Below are 22449 nucleotides of genomic sequence, written 5' to 3'. Positions count from 1 at the left end.
AGAAATCATGTTAGTTGTCCTTGAATTGTCCCATAACCTAATACGTACACTTAATCTTCATCTGTAACCTTTCTGGTGGGCTGCTGATTGGGCCTTGTTTCAAAGCACTAGATATTAAAAGTTTTTCTCCACTGAAAATAGAAAACTATCAGGAGACAAAAAAGTGTTGAAATGTTAAACACGTCACATTGTGAGTTGTTAAACGTCGTCATTAAACCAACGAGTCGGGAGGCCACCTAACAAATTCTGTAAACAGAACATTTCAGATAGTCCAGAACCAAGAATAATCTTACAAATGATTACATATTACCTATGAAGCGTTCGATGCGCTACTTCTTTATGACGTGATCCGAAGTGAGCCACCAGGTCATGCTGAAAAGAAAACATCTGAACACCAAAACATGCTGGACTTACCTTTCACAGATGACCTGTGGCGCTGATCGACGACAACTTTTTACTCCAACTGCTCTATACAACGCGTCGGGGTTTTCCTATCAGCGAACGAACCCATCTTACACAGGTTAGTATCACAACGTTATAATAATTCTTTACTTACCTTCTTGAGGATGCAAAGCCCCTGAAAACGGGCTTATCTTGAGCTGCAAAAATTTAAATTGTCTCTAGCTCTTAAATAAAAAAAATATGCCCCCTTCTCTATTATATTCCCTCTAACAAACTCGAGACAACGTTAACTCCTATGCTAAACTAGACTAGACTAGACTAGACTAGACTAGACTAGACTAGACTTGACTAGACTAGACCATACCATACAATACTACCACTACTGAGAAATTTAACATACCTGTGGCTATTTCCTAGCTTTGGATTCTCTTGGCAGTTGTCGCTCAGCTTGTTGTTATAACCATCTTTTCATGGAGTACTCCAGTCCTCCTCTTCTCCCTGTGTTACAAATTTAGCCTTGAATCACCGGCGACCCTATGATTGCTTGTCTTTCCAAAAGTCAGCTGGTGTCTTTGGAAAGCTGAGTCTTGTGAGAAAAAAAAACCTAGAAACTTTTTAAGAAAACGTTGCATTTCACAAGAACACCTTTTTTTATTTAAGATTTTCTAGCTATGTTCTTTATCACCTGTTTAAGAGAACTTTTGTTGGAGGACGACAATCTGCTTTGACCATCATTTACTTCCATTTCGACTGGAGACTGGACTGGACTACACTTGTGATTGAACTTGAATATGGGCTTTTCTGAGTGGCATTTAATTCGACTGGACGGGACCATACTGCACTACGTTTTACGTGACTCGACTGAGCCGTACTGCAATTCGCTCATCTAGAGTGGGCTGTTACGGATTGCACTGCTCTGCACTTGACTGGACTAGACTCGACTGCAGTTGGCTGTAAAGGAGTTAGGCTGTTCCGAATTGAAATGCACTGCACTGTACTTGGACGGGACTGGTCTGGACTTGACTGGGCAAGACAAAACTGGTCTGGACTGTACGGGAAAGGACTTTACTGAATGGACTGCATTGCACTGCACTGAACTGGACTGCACCGGGCTGGACTACACTTAAGTGGACTGGACTGGACGGGACTGCACTTCACTTGGCTGGACTGTCTTAGGCTGCGCTTGACTTCCCCCAACTTCACCACGCTGCAGTACCCTGGATTGAACTGGAAAGCACCATACAGTACAGTAGTCCACTGCACTTCACTAGACTGATCTGCACAAAACTACACTGCACGTTTCCAGATGCACAGCACCCGACATTGGGCTTATCTTGAACTGCAGTAATTCAATTTTCCAAGCTCTCAATTCAAAAAATGCCCGCTTTTCTTTTATATTCCTTCTTGCAAACTAGAGACAACTCTAAATCCAATACTATACTATACTATGTAGTACTTTTGATAAAGGAAGACAATCCGCAGCGACTAGCTAATCCATCACTCAGAAATTTAACGTACCTGTGGTTATGTCCTAGCTTTAGATTCTCCACGCAACTGTTGCTTAGCTTGTTGTTATGATTATCCATTCCAGTCCTGCTCTAATGATATCCCAGTGTTACAAATTCAGCCATGAATTACTAGCGACTGTGTAATTGCTTGTTTCTTTCCAAAGGTCAGCTGGTGTCTTGGGAAAACTAAGTCTTGTGAGAAAAAAATACTTGCAAACTTTTAAGACAACATGGTACTGTATTTAAATATTCTGCAAAGAAGATTGTTAATACATTGACCATACAATAAAATTGTATTTACTGATCAATTTATTTATTTATCAACTTATTTATATATCAATTTATTTATATAATTATTCATCTTCCTATTTATTCATCATTTATTTAGTTCATCAAGAATTTATCAATGTTATTAGTTATTAATATACGTTTTATTTCCTAAATTCATCTTTTATGGATCAATTGTTTTTGTTTATTTCAAATTATTAGGTGTACTCTTATTGAATTATCAAGCAAACAAACCCATCTTAAGCAAATCAATATGCCAAAATTATAAGAATTCCTCACTTACCATATCAGTGATCCACAGCCCCTGAAAATGGGCTTATGTTGAGCCGCAGATATGAGAAATTCAAAGTAAAAAAAATGTTAAAAAGTTTTGACGAGTCCCCGAAAATGGACAGAGCGAAGATTTGAAATCTTGCACCTGAAAGCCGCAAGAACAGTTTCCACTCGACAATGGATTACTTCGGCTAAACGTAAGACAACTACCAAACCCTCCGAAAATGGGCGAACGCACAGTTAGCACCGAGGTGACTTTGCTTCCGGGGCTTTTTCATTGGCAGATTTGAAAGTCGTTAAAACAATCCAGTTCACAATTCGAGCAAATGCCCCGAAATTGACAATTCAAGTCTCCGAAAATAGGCCAGTATACAGCTCCTGCGGTTGAAATTGTGTTAGTAAGATTTAAAACTAGTTTCTTAATAAATAAAAGACACGGAGGCGCTCGTATTTTAACTCAATTCTCGAGACAGAAATTTTCACAGGGCGCCGCGAAAAATATATCATATAAATTTGTGTATCCCAAAAATAAAGAAAAGAACACAGAGACAATCGGATTTTATATTCTATTTTCTATTACCATATTACATCAATAAATTAACTTAGATTTTTCAAAATTACTCCACAGCAGCAGGAGAGGACGCGCACCCTAGACGAAAAATTTGGCGTCCACTAAACTCCGAATATTCCTTGTCATTAATATAGACATCCCGATCATCTGAACACCCATAGTGTCGCAGACGGTGCTTTAGTTTTTACATCAACTTGCTAACAACTTTCAGTCGCTTCCCATCGCCTTTGTATTCCGAACTGAAGATCCCAACAAGTTCCGAAAGGCCGAACGAAAAGCCGAAGTGAAATTCGAACCGAAAGTGAAGCCGAACTCCGGAAGCAACACGATCTCAATTTTCATCAATATATGCCTAACCTTTTCTCAAAGCCTAATTCTCGACTCTTATTAGCTGTCATAGCTGAATTGCTGAAATCGAATCTCCTATAACAACGTGAAAATCTAGTTGAACCTTCGAACCGAACTGTTTTTTTATGCTAAACAGTCTTACTCGATCACCGTGTTAGGGATCCTTCAATCAAGCGAAACTGAAAATGTAATTGGCCGCAGTTGAAGTAACTATAGGCGAAGGCGTGCGCTCAAGTCGATGAGCAGCTGATGAACACCGAAAGACCTGTTGATGAAGAGCCGAAGTATAAACTAAGCCGATATTGTGACAAACCAAAGAAGCGACGAAGAAGAAACGATCCAAACCGAAAATGTGCCGAACAGTATTCGACTGAAAGAAAAAATCTAAAGAAAAAAATTTGGAGGGAGGACCTCCAAAGGGACCCGCTAACTAAGCTGGCTAAAGTTTTTACTTCAACTACTTTGAGCCAAATCAGCAGTATGAAAACTTCTAGTAGAATTTGGATTTTATGGTTTGACCAGCGCACTATTTATTAACCCCTCTCTTCATCCCAACCCTCAAAGAATCTTACTAACCGGCCAGACATCAGCGTCTTCTAACTGATCTATTCCCAGCCTCCACGTATGCAACAGAAAGGAAGAGAAGAAAAAACCCAATGGAGCGTTGGCCTTTTTCTTCACCATGCTTTTCCGTCCATATGCGAGTTACACTGGTAGCGAAAGTCAGCACTTGTTTTGTGATGATGGACTGGACCACGTGGAAAGGAATGGCGTGGACTTGATCAGGCCGTACTGGACTGCATGGAACTGGACGCTGAGTTTTGGACTAAATGCACAATGAACTGGACTCTACTGAAATGAAGTGGACTAGCTGGACTGGAATGGACTGAGCGGCGTTTGGATTGGAGCCGGTGTCGGGCAAGTCTAAATGAGAAAGATATTGTGGATATTTTAATGAAATAACACGTGAAATCATCGTGGCCCATAGTGGAAGGGAAAACATTGCAAAATAATAATATTCTGAGTTCGCAACCATCGCACATGTCAGAAGAACTGGACAGGGATTTTCTGTTAACTGAAACATTGAAAAACTTGGTCGGTCAACATGCGATAAATTTAAAACATTTTTCCAGAGTAACCCTCGTGAGTAATAAGATTGAAAAACTTTTTGAGATTGAAGAACTGAACAGGGATTTTCTGTTAACTGAAACATTGAAAAACTTGGTCGGTCAACATGCGATAAATTTAAAACATTTTTCCAGAGTAACCCTCGTGAGTAATAAGATTGAAAAACTTTTTGAGATTGAAGAACTGAACAGGGATTTTCTGTTAAACACTTCTAACTGAAACATTGAAAAACTTGGTTGGTCAACATGCGATAAATTTAAAACATTTTCCAGAGTAATCCTCGTGAGTAATAAGATTTAGTTCGAGTCACTCCTTAATTAACCCTTCACATCTTTACATCAGTGTTTTTATTCTCAATTCTATTCTCTTTACATTTCTTAAGGAGAATGTGTTTAACGATCATGAGCTTCGTTTTTTGGTGATTATTTCCTTTCTCCTTATTTGTGACTTTAACTTGTGATTAAGGATTGATAATGTCACGAGAAATTAAATGTTAGTAACTCCTTGGTTTTAAGACTACAAAAAAATGACTAATGTCTGAGAGCGAAACCCCCTTCAAATTGCCAAATATCAGTTTCGTCTGGTGTCATGATGAGTAAACATCGAGGCGTACCTTTAATTTTTCCTTGCGAAATTGGGAGAATCTTGACGTAGAATTAAATTTAAATTTCAAGCCCAAAAAAGGAAGTAAACAGGCAGGCAAATTAAATCTTGAGCAAATAGTGGAGATAAAAGCCAATCATGTAAACAAGATTTGAATTTATAAAAGACAACTGAGATAAGGAAAGGGCTTTTAGTCTTTAATGCCCCAAAATCAAAACTTGCTTTGAAAAAGGGGTGTTTCGTCTAAAATATCGGAGAATTTACAAACCTCCTTTGAATAAAAAGCGTAGTACTGAAATTTTTATCATTCAGATGATGTTTCGATTGAAAAGAAAAAACACACAAGTGTGTGCCTAATTTTTTACTTTCCATAACGAGCGGACTTCTTCCTATTTCATTTACACATTATCCAGCAAACAGGTAGTGAGAATATTCAAATTTATCTCGTAGATGTTGTTATCTTGATCTGATATCAAATTCCTGTAACTAATTGGAAGGAAATGTTTAGCAGCCAAAGGGAGAATTGACGCACAATGAGTGAAATTTCCGCACAGCCCCATATTACATTATGCATTCAGTTCTTGAATAGAGAAAAAATGACAAAAACTGGGAAAACAGATTTGTTTTACAATAGTATGGGGCTGTACGGAAACTTTACCCGCACAATGTTCAAAACTAATGCCTCTAGGAACAAGCTATAGATATACTCACTATCAAAATTAATATGCGTAGCTTAAGACACCGAGTTTCGCTTCAAATTTGTAACTTTTCAAACTTTAAGAGCACGAACCACGCTTTCGCCACAGTGTTAACGCGGAATTTCGGCAAAGAAGATGAAAGATTAGAAATGGTCCTCCGCGCGACAACAGTTTCAAAGAAGAATTTCAAGGAAGCCAGTTAAGCAAAAAAATACGCTCTAGAATTTGTAATACTAAGTAATGAACAACTAGGCAGAAAGACGAGCGACTAAAAAGAATCAAATGGTTTCATGAAACGAAGCTTCGACCTAAAACCCCTCTTGAATTTGTAAATAGCTAAGGTTCCTTTTAGAATTAGTTTACACAGTTTTACTTGTTTACATAGGCGTCGATAAACACTTACCTGCTTCCGTCCGTTACCAGAAATGATACGTGATGTTAAGTTTGACAAAACGAGAAACGAAAGAGGGCTTCCAAAGGAGAAAACACTGTGTAAGGGCTAAAATTGTGACAAGAATTGATCACTGAAGTAGAATTTCTTTAAGCTGATAATTTGAAAAAGCGCGCTTTTTAAAACTTATGCGCACACGTGGGTTATTGAGCTCTTCAATGAATGGCTCGTCCAACTGCACGGATTTTGAGCACGCACGATTTTTCTTATTAGCACCATTCATTAGAGGCACATTTTGTTACGGTAGACGCAAACGGCAAATTAACATCTGGGTTCTCTCATTTTTCTTCCAAGACAAAACACAGAAGGGCCTCGCAATGAGTACAAAAGTTTTGCAAAAAATTCATAAACTGATAGGGAAGTAACGAAACTTCAATTTTTGTCGTAGTCGTTCGTCGTGGTTTATTGAGCTCTTCCCTGAATGGCTCGTCTAACTGCACGGGTCTTTAGCGCGCACGATTTTTCTAATTAGCACCATTCATTACAGGCACATTTTGTTATGGTAAACGCAAACGGCTAATTAACATCTGGGTTTTCTTCGTTTCAATGAGTACACTGTTGGGTTTTTTGCAAAAAAAAGCATCAACTGAAAGGGAAGTAACAAAACTTCAATTTTGCCGTAGTTGTTCTCGTTTAAAAAAAAAAAAAAAAGGTCCCGAATGCCTCTATCAAAATAGTAAAATATAATGTGAAGTAAAGCATAGTAATTTTTTACACGGGTTTTAACGGTAGAAATGATAGGAAAATAGTCAACTAAACTTGTAAGAAAACTTAACTCTGCTGTCCACCTGGCCTCGGTTGTTCGAAGGCTGGGTCTTGCTATCCACTAAATAAATCTCCATCTAACGGTTAAGTGTTTACAAAACAAACCACGCTATTTTAAGCGCTTTATTTGCACGAGACTTTTGGTCTTTCTATTAGCGCAAGATTCACATCTGTGAGTGTTTTCTTAGCCTGGAAGGTTATCTCTAGATTAACCGTTAGTGCACCAGATTGTTTGTTGTACGAGGTCATATGTATGACAACCATTCTATCAAGGAACCAGCCAACGTCCACATTCTCCAAGATTGATATTATAACGAACCGGGCGATAATTTTAAATTTCGGTTAAAAGAAGGGCCGCTTATTGGAAGGAGGAAACTTAATCGAGGGGGAGGGGGGGGGGCATTAATTATCATCACCCAGTACTGATTCCACTGTAGTTAAAGCTTAAAAATTTATAGATAAAAAGGCAAAAGGGACAGGTCTTCCTTACATCCCTACCATCTAAGACCATCTAGGACCATCTAAGATAGTGAGGGAGAAGGGGATGCTTATTTAAGAGGGGCGCTTGTTTGACATTATGTTTAAATCCAATCGAATCGAAGAATTGTTACAGGCAAAGTACACACAAGACTGCACAGTCACACAAAGTTCACTGAGTCAATCGCATATTGGGAACCTTTGAGGCTTTGACGATCTCACAACGTTGTGTAGGTTCACCTGCTTGCATGTGTCGTAACCGCCACGGAATATTTTCTCTCCAGTTTGCTGGCCATAGATCTATCATTTCGATCACGCTCGGTTAGGGTTAATTAAAAAGTTTAGTGAATTTGAATCACAAATTTTTTTTTTTTTTGGGGGGGGGGGAAGGGAATTGTGTCTCGCTTACTTTAAAAAAGAGTGTGAGAAATTATATTTCACTTCGTGGTTTTTGAAAGCCGCCTTTCTCAACAGCCCTAGTTTAAAATTCAGTTGCCTGGCTCGCGACATAGATTTTTATTTTTCCAGCGCGGTTTTCACAACTGCTTGTAGTTAAAGAATCTATTACAGGGGACGTTTGGATCTAAGCCTTCTCTTTTTCAAGGGGGGGACTTTTGTATGGCGCAGTGAAGGGAAAATTGGCAGTAGGGATGCTAGTATACTAGAATATTAATACCAAGCGCGCTCTTCGTGTAATTGTTTATAACATAAGGTCTTTCATAACTGTAAACATTTTATTTGCCCCTCACATTTGTTGGTAACAGTAGTAAGATTTTTAGGAAAAAAAAAACAAACAAATGAAAAGAAAACAGTGAAGTTAGGGAACTTAAACCTTTAACATTTCATAGAAAAAAGAGCACAGAATACCTATGGGGAGAAACTTAAATAGTGCCACCTACTTTTCTCCATTGCCTTTCATTTTTTTGATCGATAAAATTTATTAAAAATGGATGGCTGTAAGAAAAACGTCAAAAAGATCACACTGAAATGGCTATTGATCACAAAATTTTGTTTGTGTTCCTTCGAATGATTGTAGTAAGAAAACACATCGAGGTTTTTCCTATTCAACTGCAGGTTAATTAGATATTGGATTTTGCATCCAAACTGGGATAGGTTAAATTTATTCATTTTTTATGTGCCACGGTTTGCTTACTTGGAAAGGCAATTCTAAATATAGCTTAGCAGATGTTTTTTGTCGCAATTAACATCCCTAATGACTTTTAATTTGACGTTGGCAAAAAGGTGGAAAAACGAGAGTGGAAAATAAGGTGGAAAAAGCGTGAGTGATGAAAGATCTAGACTGAGATGTGATAACGTAAGAGACTAAAATAGTTTGAAATACTTGTCTTTAATCTCATATAAAAACACCGAGTTGGCTTGTCTGAAAAGTGTGTGAACCTTCATATTGAACGGTTATTTAATAAAATAAAGTGCAAATTCTGCCGCCCTACATTTGAGTTAATGGATTGATATTGAGGAGCTTCAAACAATTCAAAAATATCTGAAAATCAACCAAACAGAAATAAAAATTTAGCGACAGATTCAACGCATGATCAGTAAAATAGAGTTTTAATGTCAACAACTTTTATCAGGTCAGTCAAAATCCCGCCCGCCCACCCCCCCCCCCCCAAAACAGAACTTACAGAGCCAATGGATCCCATGGAGATAAAGAGGAGATAAACAGTCACTTGATATAAAACACAGTACATAGACAACATAGTGGTTGAAGTAAACTGACCTGCTGAAGAGCTTTCATTAGATACAATCTAGCAAACATTGTAGGAAAGAGATGCTGTCTTGGCTCCTGTTGCGTTTAAAAGAAAACGAAATAGATTATAAAGCACGACTGTTGCAATCAACTAAACTGCTTTAATTATTTCAAAATCTGCGATACACCATATGCAAAGTGAGAATCCTGACAGTGTGCATTGTAAAAAGAAAAGGAATAATACTGCAATTAAAATACGAGCCTATCTAGTTGTTACGTTTTGCTCGACTAGCAGATTTTATACTAGCACGCATCATTTAAAAAACTTAATTACGCAACTTGTTTGATTAGTTCTTAGTTATGATCTACAGGAGGACAGACGCATGGATGACGTCATCATTAACAATTTTTCGCGCCTTTTTTTCTTACATAAAACAAGAAGCACACGGCAACATGGAATCTATTTGTGAAATAGGGAACGTGAGTCAACAATCTAAATGTTCAATTGCAAGTGGTAAGTTTGGTTTTCCCTTGTAAGCCAATATTTGCTGTGTGCGTCAAGTCCGTGTGCGCGTTAAGTCCACGTTGAAATATCAGAAAGATGGGAAATAAAAATACACTTGGCACCTTTAACTAATAACTGTATTTCACTTTTTGGCTAAAAATCACTTACTCCAAGTATGTGAACTCGGCCGTAATAAGAACTGAACTTGTGGCTTAAATTGTAAAGGAAACAGCAGATCTGAAAAAAATTCAAAAGCAAATTAAAGCAGCAAAAATCAAATAGTGATTTACAGGGGTAAGTTTCTAAAGAAATTGTGGTGCTGCGTCGGTGGGAAAGTATAACAGGGTAATTTAGAGTTATCAAACGGTGGCCAAATTACATTATCAACTCAGTTGATAGTACTAAATTACCCTGTTAAAAATCAAATAGTGGTCTATTTGCATTCTGGCAAATATGAAAATTGTTCAGTAAGGGTTAAGAAAAATTGCAAAGACCATGCACTTTAAGTACTTCCTGAATAATTATACCAGTCAGTTTAATTCCTTACAATTCAGCAGGATCATCATTTTACTATTTAGTGCGACGTCTTGTAAGTTTGTGAAATAGTAAGACAATTAAACTGCTGCTCAGTCTCAAGGAATATCACCTGTTCGTTCAAGCAATCAGCATTTAACAGGGACGCACATTCGTATCAGGTGAGGATGTCTAAACATGTCGTCCTAATTAGCCCAAACCAAAAAAGTAAGATTTTCTCACTTAACACCACACAATCTCTTACTTAAGGTTTCTGAAAAAGACGCAATGAAAGTAAAAGAAGAAACAGTTTCTGTAATAATCACTAATTGTTCCACAGATACTGCAGCCCTTGCCCTCGTATGGCTGAGATGTTTAATGAATAAAGACTGAGAGCACAGTGTGTTAATGAGTGTGGGTATAAATAATCCTATGATTGCATGCACTCAGCTTTTTATTATTGACCAAAGGTATCAAAATTAACAATTACAGTATTAACACCTCCTCTACTGAAATGTACACTTTACTGACCTTATTTGAGTGAATAATGACATTTTGAGATTTTGATGTACACATTTTCAGTCCAGAGACAGCACCCTTAATCACAGATGGAAAAGCTACTATAAAATGTAAAGTCAACTCCCATTCAGCCTGTTTAAGAAAACAAAGAATTCTCTGGCTCAGATACATAATGAATCAATAGAACCACAGAGTATATTTATATCTGAAAGACAATTAATTTGTAATTTCCTGTTCCTTGAAGCACAAAAAACAACTGAAATTAATAGGACTTATATCCGTTGATTAAAACATGATATACCTGCAGTTTTAAACGATGGTTTATAGAATTAAACATTCGTTATTGGTGATGTAAAGTTTTTAATTCAATTTCAAGGTTCAATTTATTTGGTTAACTTTAGGACAATTTGCAAACCTGTCCCAGTAGCATAAAACTTAATAACCTTACACTAAGGTGAAAAATGAGGAAGGAAAAGTGGGACTGACTGAAACAAAATCAAGGTAAACTTCCGTAGACAGATCAAGTTACATTGACTGGTAAATATGTGTTGTTACTTTTTGCAACATCCAAGGTTTCCTAATCCCTACCTCTGAAACTCATAGCTCCTTAATTTATTGGTAGAAAGACACTGTGCTTTCAGACATGTGCAGTCCCAAAAATTCAAAGGATCTCTAACTGATATTCTTCATACAAGCCATTGCAGTTTCTGTCAGAAGTCACTTACATGATCACGTAGTAGGTTAAAATCCACCTCACTGATGGGAGGTAGTGCTGGATAAACACCTGACGGAATTTAAAAGGCTTAGTTGGTAACAAATTCACCTTTTGACCCATTGAGTGATCATTGTTCACAAGAACAGAGATCACTCAAGGGGGCAATTGAGAAACAGTTGAGGGTTTGCATAACTTTCAAGAATTCTTCCAACCCCTGAGTATTTAGATGAGGCTATGAAAAAGTCCTCTATTGCTTTTATAAATAAATATTTCTAAAAAATAATTTAACAGATGAAAGCATGACATCACAACTATTAATTTTTCATTTAACTCTCACTGAAACATTTATCATTTCTAACAAGTAAAAACATTTGTTCTCACCTTTCTGGACATTCTCCTCAAAGTTTGCAAATAATTTAGCAAGCCTGGCACAGTTGTATAAAACAAAGGTGGCTTGCCTGAATTCTCTTGAGGTTTCACTTATGTCAATTTTTATCTGCCAATAGTAACACATATTTTACTAATAATTTACTACTTTTCTTTTTTCCAAAGTTACCACCACTACAAGAATCAGATTATTACACCATGTGAAACATGATAATAATATCCAATGTTGTGTGTGTGTGTGTGTGTGTGTAACAAAGAAAAATAATTTGAATCCTCAGATTTCTAACTCTGAAGTACATTAGTAGTAGAACTGGATGTTCTACAATTGATGTACAGAGTAAACAAACAATGCAAGTTAATAAGAACCTAGATGAGCCCACTTGTCTGTGGCATAACTGTAGCTTATTAATAAGTTCTTTGTACCACAGTGGTAGCTAGAACATCTAAACTAAATAAAATCTGTGGCTCAAATGTTTATGTGGTACTTAGATTTTTCTCTGTTGCACACTCATGACAAGTGTTTAACACCTTTGTTTGTCTGCCTTAAAGTAAGGCTCCAGAATAAAAAACATTTTGATGTTTATATTTTTTGCCAAAATCTCAAAATTTGCAACATGTCTTTGGCAGTCAACTGGCCAACCTATGTTGAAATCCTAACTATATCCTCAAAGAACAGCCTTGTAATACTCACTTCACTGTTTGGAGCAGAAGAAAGAGTTTCTAATTTGATTGCAGCCACCGCCATTTCCCTAATTGATGTGTCCCAGCCATGACCTTGTGAATGAATAACAACACCATCACTATACTACTCCATCAGTGACTTTTCTTAATCTGAGATTGTATCAACTAAAACTACAAGTTTATTTTTGACTTCAGGCTCATACCTACAACTTTATTGCCATACTTCAGTACATAAGAAGCTCGAAGTTGTTTTTCACGAATTCTAATAAAAAAGACATAATTACTATTAAAAATAAATTACTGAAAATAGCAGCAAGAGCATAAGAGTATACCTCTCAGAAAAACATTGTGTTTGTTATATAAACAAAAGTCAACATTTTGTCTCAACCCACCTTAGTAACTCCAAGACATCAAGATGATCGTGAAGTCTTTGCTCATCTTTGTACAATGAAACAAGCCCATGTGAAAGGAAAAACTATACAGACAAGCAGCAAGTTAAAATTACAAGAAACATCAGCATACTGATTAGTTGCAAGATAATCTGTATGACATTTCAGCTGAATTGATGGGATCAGAACTGCCCAAAAGTATGTGTTGAATTTTTATGCCATAATTTCACATTGAAGTTTTTTTTATAATTCTCATCCTCAGTATACTCTGCCTACAAATTAACAATTGCAGAGCGTTTTCATGGAAATTTCTATCCTAAACTCCATATAGTATGTTTTTTAAGGAAGAAAGTGTGTAACACTAAAACTTCTGTGATTGTATAGTCTGATTGTTACCCCCATGTTTAAACCATTTATAATGATATTCCTGCTTAATTCACTTCCTTCACTTCCTTCTCCCAAATCCAATTGTTGGCATCACCTTATACACCAATCCCTTACTAGGACAGGTATTTAAGATATGTTATTGCATTTCACCTGGACTTACTACTGGTGAACCACACCCTTGAGTTGTACACCACATTCAACTTTGTGTACCTGTTTCTTCATGGCCAGATTTGTTGATGTCATTTGCCAAACTGTGCTAGTTTGCTGTTGACTAAATGCTTGTTTACAGCTTGTTAAGTGAACCACCATATCTAAATTTCCAGTCTGCATCAATGAAAAAAAAAAGCAAGGGAAAATCTTCAATAACACATCACATTGTTAATATATGTGTGTTATCTATCTAACACAGTAAGGGGTTGGTCTTTTTTCCAACTTACATTTTTTTCAACTAAATCCAACTTTGCCACATCAAGAAGAATTGAACTTGTTGGTGAAACTGAAAAGAAAAATAACAAGAACAATCTAAAGAAATATTTCAGCTTTTAAAATAATCTTGCTCTTGGTAGCAAATGATACTTCAGTAACAACTTACAGTTCTTATCTCTTTGCTTTATTCATAATAGTCACTGCACTACAATAAACAGATTTCCAATCCATCTGACAGCCAACTTGGTATTTATGAAACATTTTCCCTTCTTTACTACTTTAATTTAATTGATTATTCTGTGAACAGAACAGTCACATTATCCAAGTCTGGAACTTATTTGTTTTCTCTCTATCCTTGTCACCTGATATTTGGATCACTTCTAACAGACTCACACAATAACATAAAATAACTGTCTGATCTTATGAAGTTGTTTGTTAATCTTGTGAACTTTGTTACTTATAAAGAGATGCATACCTGATAATTTATTTAAGGTCACTGTAACATTCCAGATGACAAATTTGAAAATGAAACAAAAAATATTATCAGAACCAAATGAAGACATGATGGTACTAGTAATATTATTACTGGAGACAGAAATAAGTTATCTATTGAGCAGAGTAATAAAGAAATCTTTTGGCAGACAATCAGATAATTACTCATATCTCTGCTTAGTTTAAGTCATGACCTGAATGTATTTTGGTACAGTATAACACAACACAATGACCCAGGAGGAGTTCAGACAGGAGTTCAGAGTATTTTGGTACAGTATAACACAACACAATGACCCAGGAGGAGTTCAGACCCAGACTTCTAGATCTAAAGTCTACTGGCCAACCACTTGGCAACCACGTCACTTTCTTCTCCAACAAATTTGCCATAAAATCTTAAATTACTTTTTTTCCTGTAGGACTAACTTGATTAAGATCATGAGAAAATCATAAAATCATTTAAAGGTTTTGAGTTTTAAGGGTTTAAAGACATCAAGAATAATGTTATATTTAATACAAATCAATGTGAAATAGCATAAAGTTCAGGATAATGGAAAGGTAAAAAATTGTTTTTAATTTAATACAACGTCATGGACATCTGTGTATGTTTTGATTACAAGTCACACAAGAGCTATTTGAGATACTTACCTGAATACAGCTCATTATCTTGGCAAAAATTGGGCAAATCCAAAATAACCTCATCACAATTTAAATCAGAGTCTTGGCAAGTACATTTACTCTCACAAAGAGAACTAAGCTCAGCTTCATGGATGGCCTGCCTTCCAGTCTTTCTGTTCAAAGAGTCCGCATATTTGCCATTTTTTAATATTTCGTAAAGTTCTTCAGCTTTAGTAGTAAGGTCTTTTTCTGTCCACAGGCTGATTTTCCTTACATTAAATAATGATGGAGAGAAGAGGTTGTAGGTTTCCTGGTAGCCTTGGATACTTGCATCCTTACATGTACAAGTTTCTTGGCTCTTGTAGTCCAAAGCTGATTTCACGTCAATGCTAAAGAATATTCAAATACATGTCACTGTAATAAATATTGTAAAATTAAGAGGCACAAAAATATGATTAATCCAACACTCAGGAAAGCAACACCCGAGCCAATCAGTGCATAGTAGGTGATGGAAAATCTGTTCTCTGTCAGACCATTTTGTACTAGCTACCTTGCAAATTGTGATCAAATACATGTACAGAAAATAAGACTAGTATTTTTTAACTGATTTTAACATCAATGTCTGATAGGAAAAAGTTTAAAGTTACTCAAATATGATACATGTATATCCCAATATGCTAGGACATACTACCTCTCAGAGAGTTTCAAAATTTTACAGGAAGCATGCCCCAAGACCCCCCCCCCCTCCTCCCCATCCTAAAGGGTTGTGCTGGCTTACTACATACCATGCTTGTCTTGCAAGTGCGATTCAATTTAGCCAGCCACTCATTTTGATCATACATCCATCACTTTTTCTAATGACAACCCAGGTATATTATTGGAGCATTTGAAACTGCCATAAACTGTACATACCCATTTGCATTTAAAAGTTCCTTAATGTGTTCGCAAATGAGAATTGTTCTCAGTTGATCCAGATTTAAATGACCTTCATCCTCCACATGAACTGAAAGAGAGGGATTCAATAAAACACACTGATGTGTCTGCTTGCTTGACTGTCCATATTGATCTGTTTCTTTGATGATATTGTTAAACACAGCACTTGTTACATCTGCCTTGTTGAGACTCAACAGAAGATTTCCCCCACTTGTCACACAACACTGTCTGACAAACTGAACTTTAGACACATGGTCACTTATCTCCTGACAGAGACTTTGAAATTCAACCTGTAATGTCAAACACAAACCAAAATATTATTAAAAGATCCCTCTCTTTCAATTCTCTATCATTAACCAGGACTAATAAATAGTAATTGCCAAAATATGTTTTCTAACATACCATATTCTGTTTATGTACACATTTCTCAAAATTATGGAAAGTCACCTCACTAAGTTGTAAGGGAGTGATTTGATATCTTTATTTGATAACTTAAAAACTAAAAAAGAGTTGTCCTAAATGTATTTCAGTCATAATGCAGGAGGCTGAAAGAGAGAGTTATTTTGATGAACAGGAAACCAGTTGATTTCTGTCATTAACCATACAAGGCAGTTTGGGCTTCCTATATCTAAAAAACAATTATAAGGAACAGGCTTGATGATCAAATGGTGATAAAAATTGTGAATTTGCTGGTGTTTTGCATGTCAACTACTGTTTTCTGGCTACTTTAAATCACAACAAGATATTCAAGTAAAATTACCAAAACACATAAAAGGCTAGGAGTACAATCCATATAGGGCTATGGTTACTTTGCTTGAAACAAATCATGTACATTTTATTGTTTTTGACACCTAACAGATTTCCACTTTTGACCGTGCTATTTATAAACCTTTACGGTTGAAAGACTGTAGACAACAATGTACTTGAAAAGAGTAGGAGGCAGCCTACCTCCCCACCTTACCCCTGTCACCTTGGTAACTGGTCAAGTTGCCTGTAAATCATCTCACCAGAAGTCATGTGTCTTCCAGAACCTGAGTCATGTTGCACAAATTTTTTGTCATATTGCCCAGAATAAACAGTCAAGTTGCCCAAAAGAAAAGCCAGTCGGCCTAAGAAACAAATCCTTAAAAGATCAGACTAGGCGATTGACCATTAATCATTACCTCCCTACCCAACACCCTTCCCCTCCCCTACCCCCACTCCCTCTCCCGATAATGGTAATGGTAACTTTATTCATACGCGATAAATCCTTCAGCAAATAAATAACCCAGATGTCAATGCAAGCATTTTCCCATTGGGAAAACTTCTTGTAGCACTTGTATGGAAAATTTCTAAGCAATGTTAAGCCTTTCTCTAAACGTGAGTTACAAAAGAAGGCAAATTTCACCACCTTGCCAGCGCCAAGATAACTCCGTACAAAAGCTGGAATGATTAAATCTCCATTTTCCAATTTCTTGTTGAACTTCAGAGAACACGAATCTAGATTTGTTTGATCCATACTAACAACAGTAGACAAAGCTTCATAGACCAAACGTTTTAGGTACGGCAATAAATCACAACATTCGGTTGCTTTGTTAGCGAAGGTCCCCTCCAGCTCGTGAGCCTCGTTCGCCGATTCGTCTGCCATGTTGTTAGTCAAGCTTAGCTATTGTACCTCTCCTGTTTAAATGGATGAAAGAGACTGGAAGCTAGTTAGGGACACTACGCGCTCCCTCGGAATTTTATTCGCCAAATATACGTTAAATAAGGAAATAATACCACACTGGACATTTTTCATTCATTCTCAAAACCTGTACGATCATATACCACGCCAATTTTTTTTCGCGTTAATGTCTGCGGTAACTTATGTTCAAAACCAAGCAACATAAAGGCTTCACACATCCATTCAACTAACAAGCTTAGCAACCCGAGTCTTAAGGAAAAAATGTACTGAGCATAACGTGATATTATATCCAAAGAGTTTTACTTACAAGGTTGATAATTGGTGCTCTACATCCTCCAATTTTCCTCTAATTACCATGATGTAAATACTCTTTATCATCTTGAATCGGTCGTTAAATCAACTTTCAAGAAGGTTCTTATTAAGACCTGAAACTACAAAATAAGCAGATGAAAAAATTGAAAACATCAACAACCAACTGCATTGAAAAAAAATTATTTCATCTATGATTAGCTTCTCAAGTTGCCAGGTTCTCGTCCATGAATAAATGAATGAACATAGATTAGCATTATTTAACTCTTTCATTACTTGTCGATCATATCAGTGGAATCAAAGGTAAATCGTTCTTAGCGCTACTACCCTTAACACACGAAATCGGTCCAATTTTTTCAGTTTCCGGGAAAAGGTAAGATACTCAGGTCAGTTATTAAATTATTCACCAATCACATGTTTGTAGAGAAAGTGATTGTGTCTTTTCATATCAGATTAGTAATGAACACTTTTATTGAATGTGTTGTTAGTCTTTGCTTTCGTGGAAAAACTGGCAAACGATATCTTTCATTTGATGAATATCATTACATTAACCGACCCGTAGTTTTGTTGGGGAGTACAAGGTTAATATGCACATATTTCACAATACAGGCAGTATTTTTCAGAGTGTGGCCTTGAAACTTCTTTTTAAAAGTGACCATGGATAATTTTTCCTCTCTTTGTTAGCGAAATTCTTCGATGAATCTAATTAGCTTACAGGAGAATGTGATGTCTGGTGACCCTTGTTTAACATTCGTTCTCGTTTGTTTAATTACAAGTTTAGGCCAAGAATTTCAGTTCATGCACCTGAAAAGTTTGATGCAAGAGCCATGTGAGTGCAGGCCTCGCGACTTTTTCCTGACCGGTTGATGTTACTGTTCGGCTCTATACTCATCAGCTTTTAATACGGTTTTCCAGAGGATTGCGCGAGCGGAGCCGTACGGGGTCATAGCTTAAAATTCGCCGTTTTCAGACCTCAGCATTTTGAAACTGCAGAATGAAATTACCGCCCCTCAAGCGGGCTGACTTGTGGGATCAACGGTAGACATTATTATATTTTCAACATAGAGTTTGCAGACTGAGCCAGGGTAGTACATTACTGATTATCTTGCCTTTCTACCGTGACATGTAATCTAAACCTACGAACAAAAATTTTTGTCGTTTGTTTAGTCTTCACAGGCTGAAGGGAGATGTTTCCCAGATTTCCTCCGTTACATCATACGGTGTTCATCGCGGCCTGCTGGGTTGGTATGTCTGTGCTTGTGATCCTGTGGCATTTTGAACTCACAGGTAATGAGGTATTAGGAAAATCACCACATTGGTTACTAAGGTGAATCTTACACGAGTCCAAGTGTTTGCCTGGTTTATGATTGATAAGCTATTGAATCTCAAGGGTTTCGCTGTCTGAGGTAGATTAAGGTTCAGATAGGGCAACTGAGAATATCCAGAATAACCACTTTAAAATTTAAGAGTGTGATTTTACTCTGTAATGGATAAAAGTAGGTGAAACTCAAAATTTTGCAGTGTAGTCTCCTTATTACGAAGGTCCTTAGCTTTGATGTCGCGTCCGTCCCTTCATTCTACAATAAACCGGCATGGAAAGAATAAAAGACTCACACTAATGTCTGCATAAAACTGTACTCATTTTATACAATTGTCCATACGTATCTGCGACAAAACCATCAGAAATATGCGATTGACACCTGAAAACCTCGAATTATTTAAAATTTGCTCCCAGTCTGATATGCTGGTTCATATAACTAAGAATTTGAATTATGACATAAAAATTAGGACATACAAATTGCACCATAAGGCATGGCAAGTCACCTAATGCGATGTTTTGGATCAGAGATTCTCTTTTGAAATTTTCTTTTAGGTAAAACTGGCAGTGACAGAAGTGACACATATCTACACTCCATCCAGAAAAGGGCCTTAGAACACACATCTCAGGAGCAAAACAATGTCAACAACGATGGATCAATGAAGTTGACAGGTAAACCAAATAAGACAATAAGTACTAATTGACATAGAAAATCCATTAGTTTACAAACAGAAACTCATCGATTGGCGCTGCTGAGCATATCGAGGGCTTCTTACGAAGTCTGTTAGTGTCAACCCGGCCTGCCTTTCCCTCCGGAGGCCGGTAGGAGCGGTCATTTCTCGTCCCAGACCCCTGGTTGCGCGAGAAGCCTACGAGATTCTTGTGAGGCAGTGCTCGCGGGCTCGCGGGCTTAAGACACAATTACACTTGGGAGTTTTGTTGAGGGTCATATACCATCCCTCAATAAAGGCTGATAAAGGAAAAGTTAATGATGTGAAATTCCCTTCACCCTTTACTATGTTTTATTTCAACTTTTTTACTCAAACAGATTCCTTCGAAATTTGTTCTTGACTGTTGCATTGTTCAAATGAATTGCCTTGTCATTTCTTTTGCAAGTGGACTTCATAGAGTCATTAAGGTTATATTGAAAATGTAAAATAGCACTAAGGTAGACGGATAATCTTTTAGTTAACCCAGAGGTTTTTTTTATCTCACCTTGTAAACTGGTTCACAGTTCTATTTATCCAGTTCCAGGCGTTTACTTTCTTTTTCCGCTCTGTCTGACAACTGAGCGGCTAGAACAGGTTAGGTTTTTGGGTGACTTCTCAATGTTGGAAATGATTCTGTCTTTACATCTCTTACAGAGGAAGTAACAAGCAAAAACGAAATGTATGATCGAGTGAACACGCTGTTGCTATTTGTTGGTTACTCTCGCAGTAGACACAGCTTAGTTTCTTCATTACTTGACGCTCACCCTCACATGATAGTTGCAGATGAATCGTATGCACTGAGAAAATGGGTTCAGCAACCAGCATGGAAAACGGAAAAATCAAGATATGAATTCTTCGATACAATGTTGGGAAACTCAGCGCGGTCTGTAAAAAGAGGTCGAAGGTCTCGCGTAGCAAACGGAAGCGCAGCAAATTTTCAAATCTTCGGCTACCGTATTCCAGATCAGTGGCAGGGAACATATGATCGATACATACAGGTGAAATATAAAACTTAAAATATCAATTTCACGGGCTGTAAATCGATGTAAATGTTGAACAGCTCAATCAAATTATATTCCAACAAATCTTCTCGAATCATAACCATTTTGGTCATGTTCCAGGCATAAACCTTGGGGCTTTAGCGATCATATCTGAAAAGATATTGAAGGCTGAAATAATTTTTCATTCAAAATGCCTCATTTACAAAGTACGTTTGAATCATTTTTCATAAATCCTGTAAGCATTTTCTTTAACTAGGAAATCACAATTAAGAATGTGCAAGGTTCAGTCTAACCGTCGCCTCAAACTAATGACCAGTCCGTTATCTTACTTTGTTTTGGAAATGAACTGCAGGTGATTGGAGACAAGACAGCTTGGGACACTGCAGTAATGCTTCGTCTGCTTGGAACACGAGCCATTTATGAAATGAAAGAGAAACTTGGAGTGAACATCAAGTTCATTCATGTTGTCAGAAACCCATTTGATAACATAGCCACATTTGTTCTTCGACACAAGGACATCCAGGCCAGGACCGCTGACCCAAATGTCAAGGTACGCATATGCAAATCACGTGTCGAGGGTCAACAATGAATTGAATGCGTCGCCAATCGCTTTGTTTGGGCCCATTGATTATTACAGTCTGATTTTTTACGTGTTTGCGAATTACTGGCATTTTTAATCTTAATTAACTGCAGCTTAATTAAATAGGAGACATTTCAAAGAGATGAAACAATTAAGTAAACACTAATACAAAATCTACCATTTACATCTACTAAGAGGTGCATCTCAATTCTAAACAGATCAATGCCAGTGAAATTTTAGACGAAAAGATACAACTTTACAACAACTGGGCAGAAGGAACCTTTGTGGCCCACAAATCCTTTCCGGAGGACTTCCTCAGTGTTGTTAGTATGGATGTCGTAAAAAGGCCAGCGGAATCGCTCAGGAAAATGTGCCATTTCCTTCAAGTAACTTGTTCAGAAAGCTACATTCAGGACTGCGCAGCGATAGTGGACCCAGTCCCCTCAATTACCCGACACCGCATTATGTGGACGGAAAAGCAGATAAACAGAGTTTACGCCACAATGAGGGCGTTCCCGGTATTGTTTGAGGGATTTACGTTCGAAGACGTATGACATACGTCTAAGAAATAATAGACATATAGATAATAATTCTTTTTGGGACAGACCAGTGCAGTTAAAACTTTGCTTTTTGTGAGTATTACAAATCCTTTCAATTCCTTCTCTTTCAGTTACTCAGCTCTCGAATGTAAGCTAAAGCAGAAGACACTTAATAGAACTAAAGCAGAAAAAGTTGTTAATAAGGTAAAAATAGAATTTGGACAAAAGATCGGGAAGTTCTCTCAGATGACCAGGGCCCTGAAGATAGCAAAATCTAACAAATTATTTGTCTCCCTTTATTAACAGTTAGGAAATAGTGTGATAACTTGTAAGTGAAATTCCTGCAAGTGAAGAAAATCATGCAACTACACTGGTTGGCGGCAAGTGATCGATGCGGGGCAGTACATATGTTTATTATTGCAACCAAAAATAGTTAACACTGAATTTGTCGAGACACTGATAAGAAATTCAAATCCACAAATCTTTTCTGATATATCATAAATCCTTAAAGTTGTCGCAGGTAACGGCAATAATCATTACCTTGTCA

At 37.1% G+C, this 22449-nt stretch overlaps 2 protein-coding genes across 4 annotated transcripts; one reads left to right on the top strand and one right to left on the bottom strand.

Annotated features, from left to right (window-relative positions):
- Positions 1-8264: 8264 nt before the first annotated feature.
- On the bottom strand, positions 8265-17876 carry LOC131787873 (DALR anticodon-binding domain-containing protein 3-like). Its single transcript, XM_059104948.2, has 16 exons — positions 17753-17876; positions 17173-17441; positions 15762-16072; positions 14880-15238; positions 14218-14238; positions 13754-13812; positions 13527-13640; positions 12933-13015; positions 12744-12802; positions 12551-12633; positions 11854-11968; positions 11483-11541; positions 10770-10889; positions 9894-9962; positions 9251-9316; positions 8265-9013 (listed from the first exon to the last, which is right to left on the bottom strand). The coding sequence occupies exons 2-16, from the start codon at positions 17407-17409 to the stop codon at positions 8960-8962; spliced, it is 1809 nt and encodes a 602-aa protein (XP_058960931.2). The 5' UTR covers positions 17410-17441; positions 17753-17876; the 3' UTR covers positions 8265-8959.
- Positions 17877-18020: 144 nt separating this feature from the next.
- Positions 18021-22360, top strand: LOC131787874 (uncharacterized). Of its 3 annotated transcripts, XM_059104950.2 has the most exons (7): positions 18053-18127; positions 18531-18583; positions 18922-19041; positions 19628-19744; positions 20437-20780; positions 21136-21333; positions 21582-22360. In XM_059104950.2, exons 3-7 carry the CDS (start codon positions 18942-18944, stop codon positions 21915-21917), a joined length of 1095 nt encoding a protein of 364 aa, XP_058960933.1. In that variant the 5' UTR covers positions 18053-18127; positions 18531-18583; positions 18922-18941; the 3' UTR covers positions 21918-22360. The 3 variants fall into 3 exon arrangements, with proteins under 3 accessions (XP_058960932.1, XP_058960934.1, XP_058960933.1); XM_059104949.2 differs by lacking the exon at positions 18531-18583 and having other exon boundaries at positions 18021-18127; positions 21582-22357; XM_059104951.2 differs by lacking the exon at positions 18531-18583 and having other exon boundaries at positions 18041-18140.
- The last annotated feature ends 89 nt before the right edge of the window (positions 22361-22449 follow it).

This window comes from Pocillopora verrucosa, chromosome 11 (assembly GCF_036669915.1).
Source record: "Pocillopora verrucosa isolate sample1 chromosome 11, ASM3666991v2, whole genome shotgun sequence".
Taxonomy (NCBI): domain Eukaryota; kingdom Metazoa; phylum Cnidaria; class Anthozoa; order Scleractinia; family Pocilloporidae; genus Pocillopora; species Pocillopora verrucosa.
This window is presented reverse-complemented; position numbering and strand designations above follow the sequence as displayed.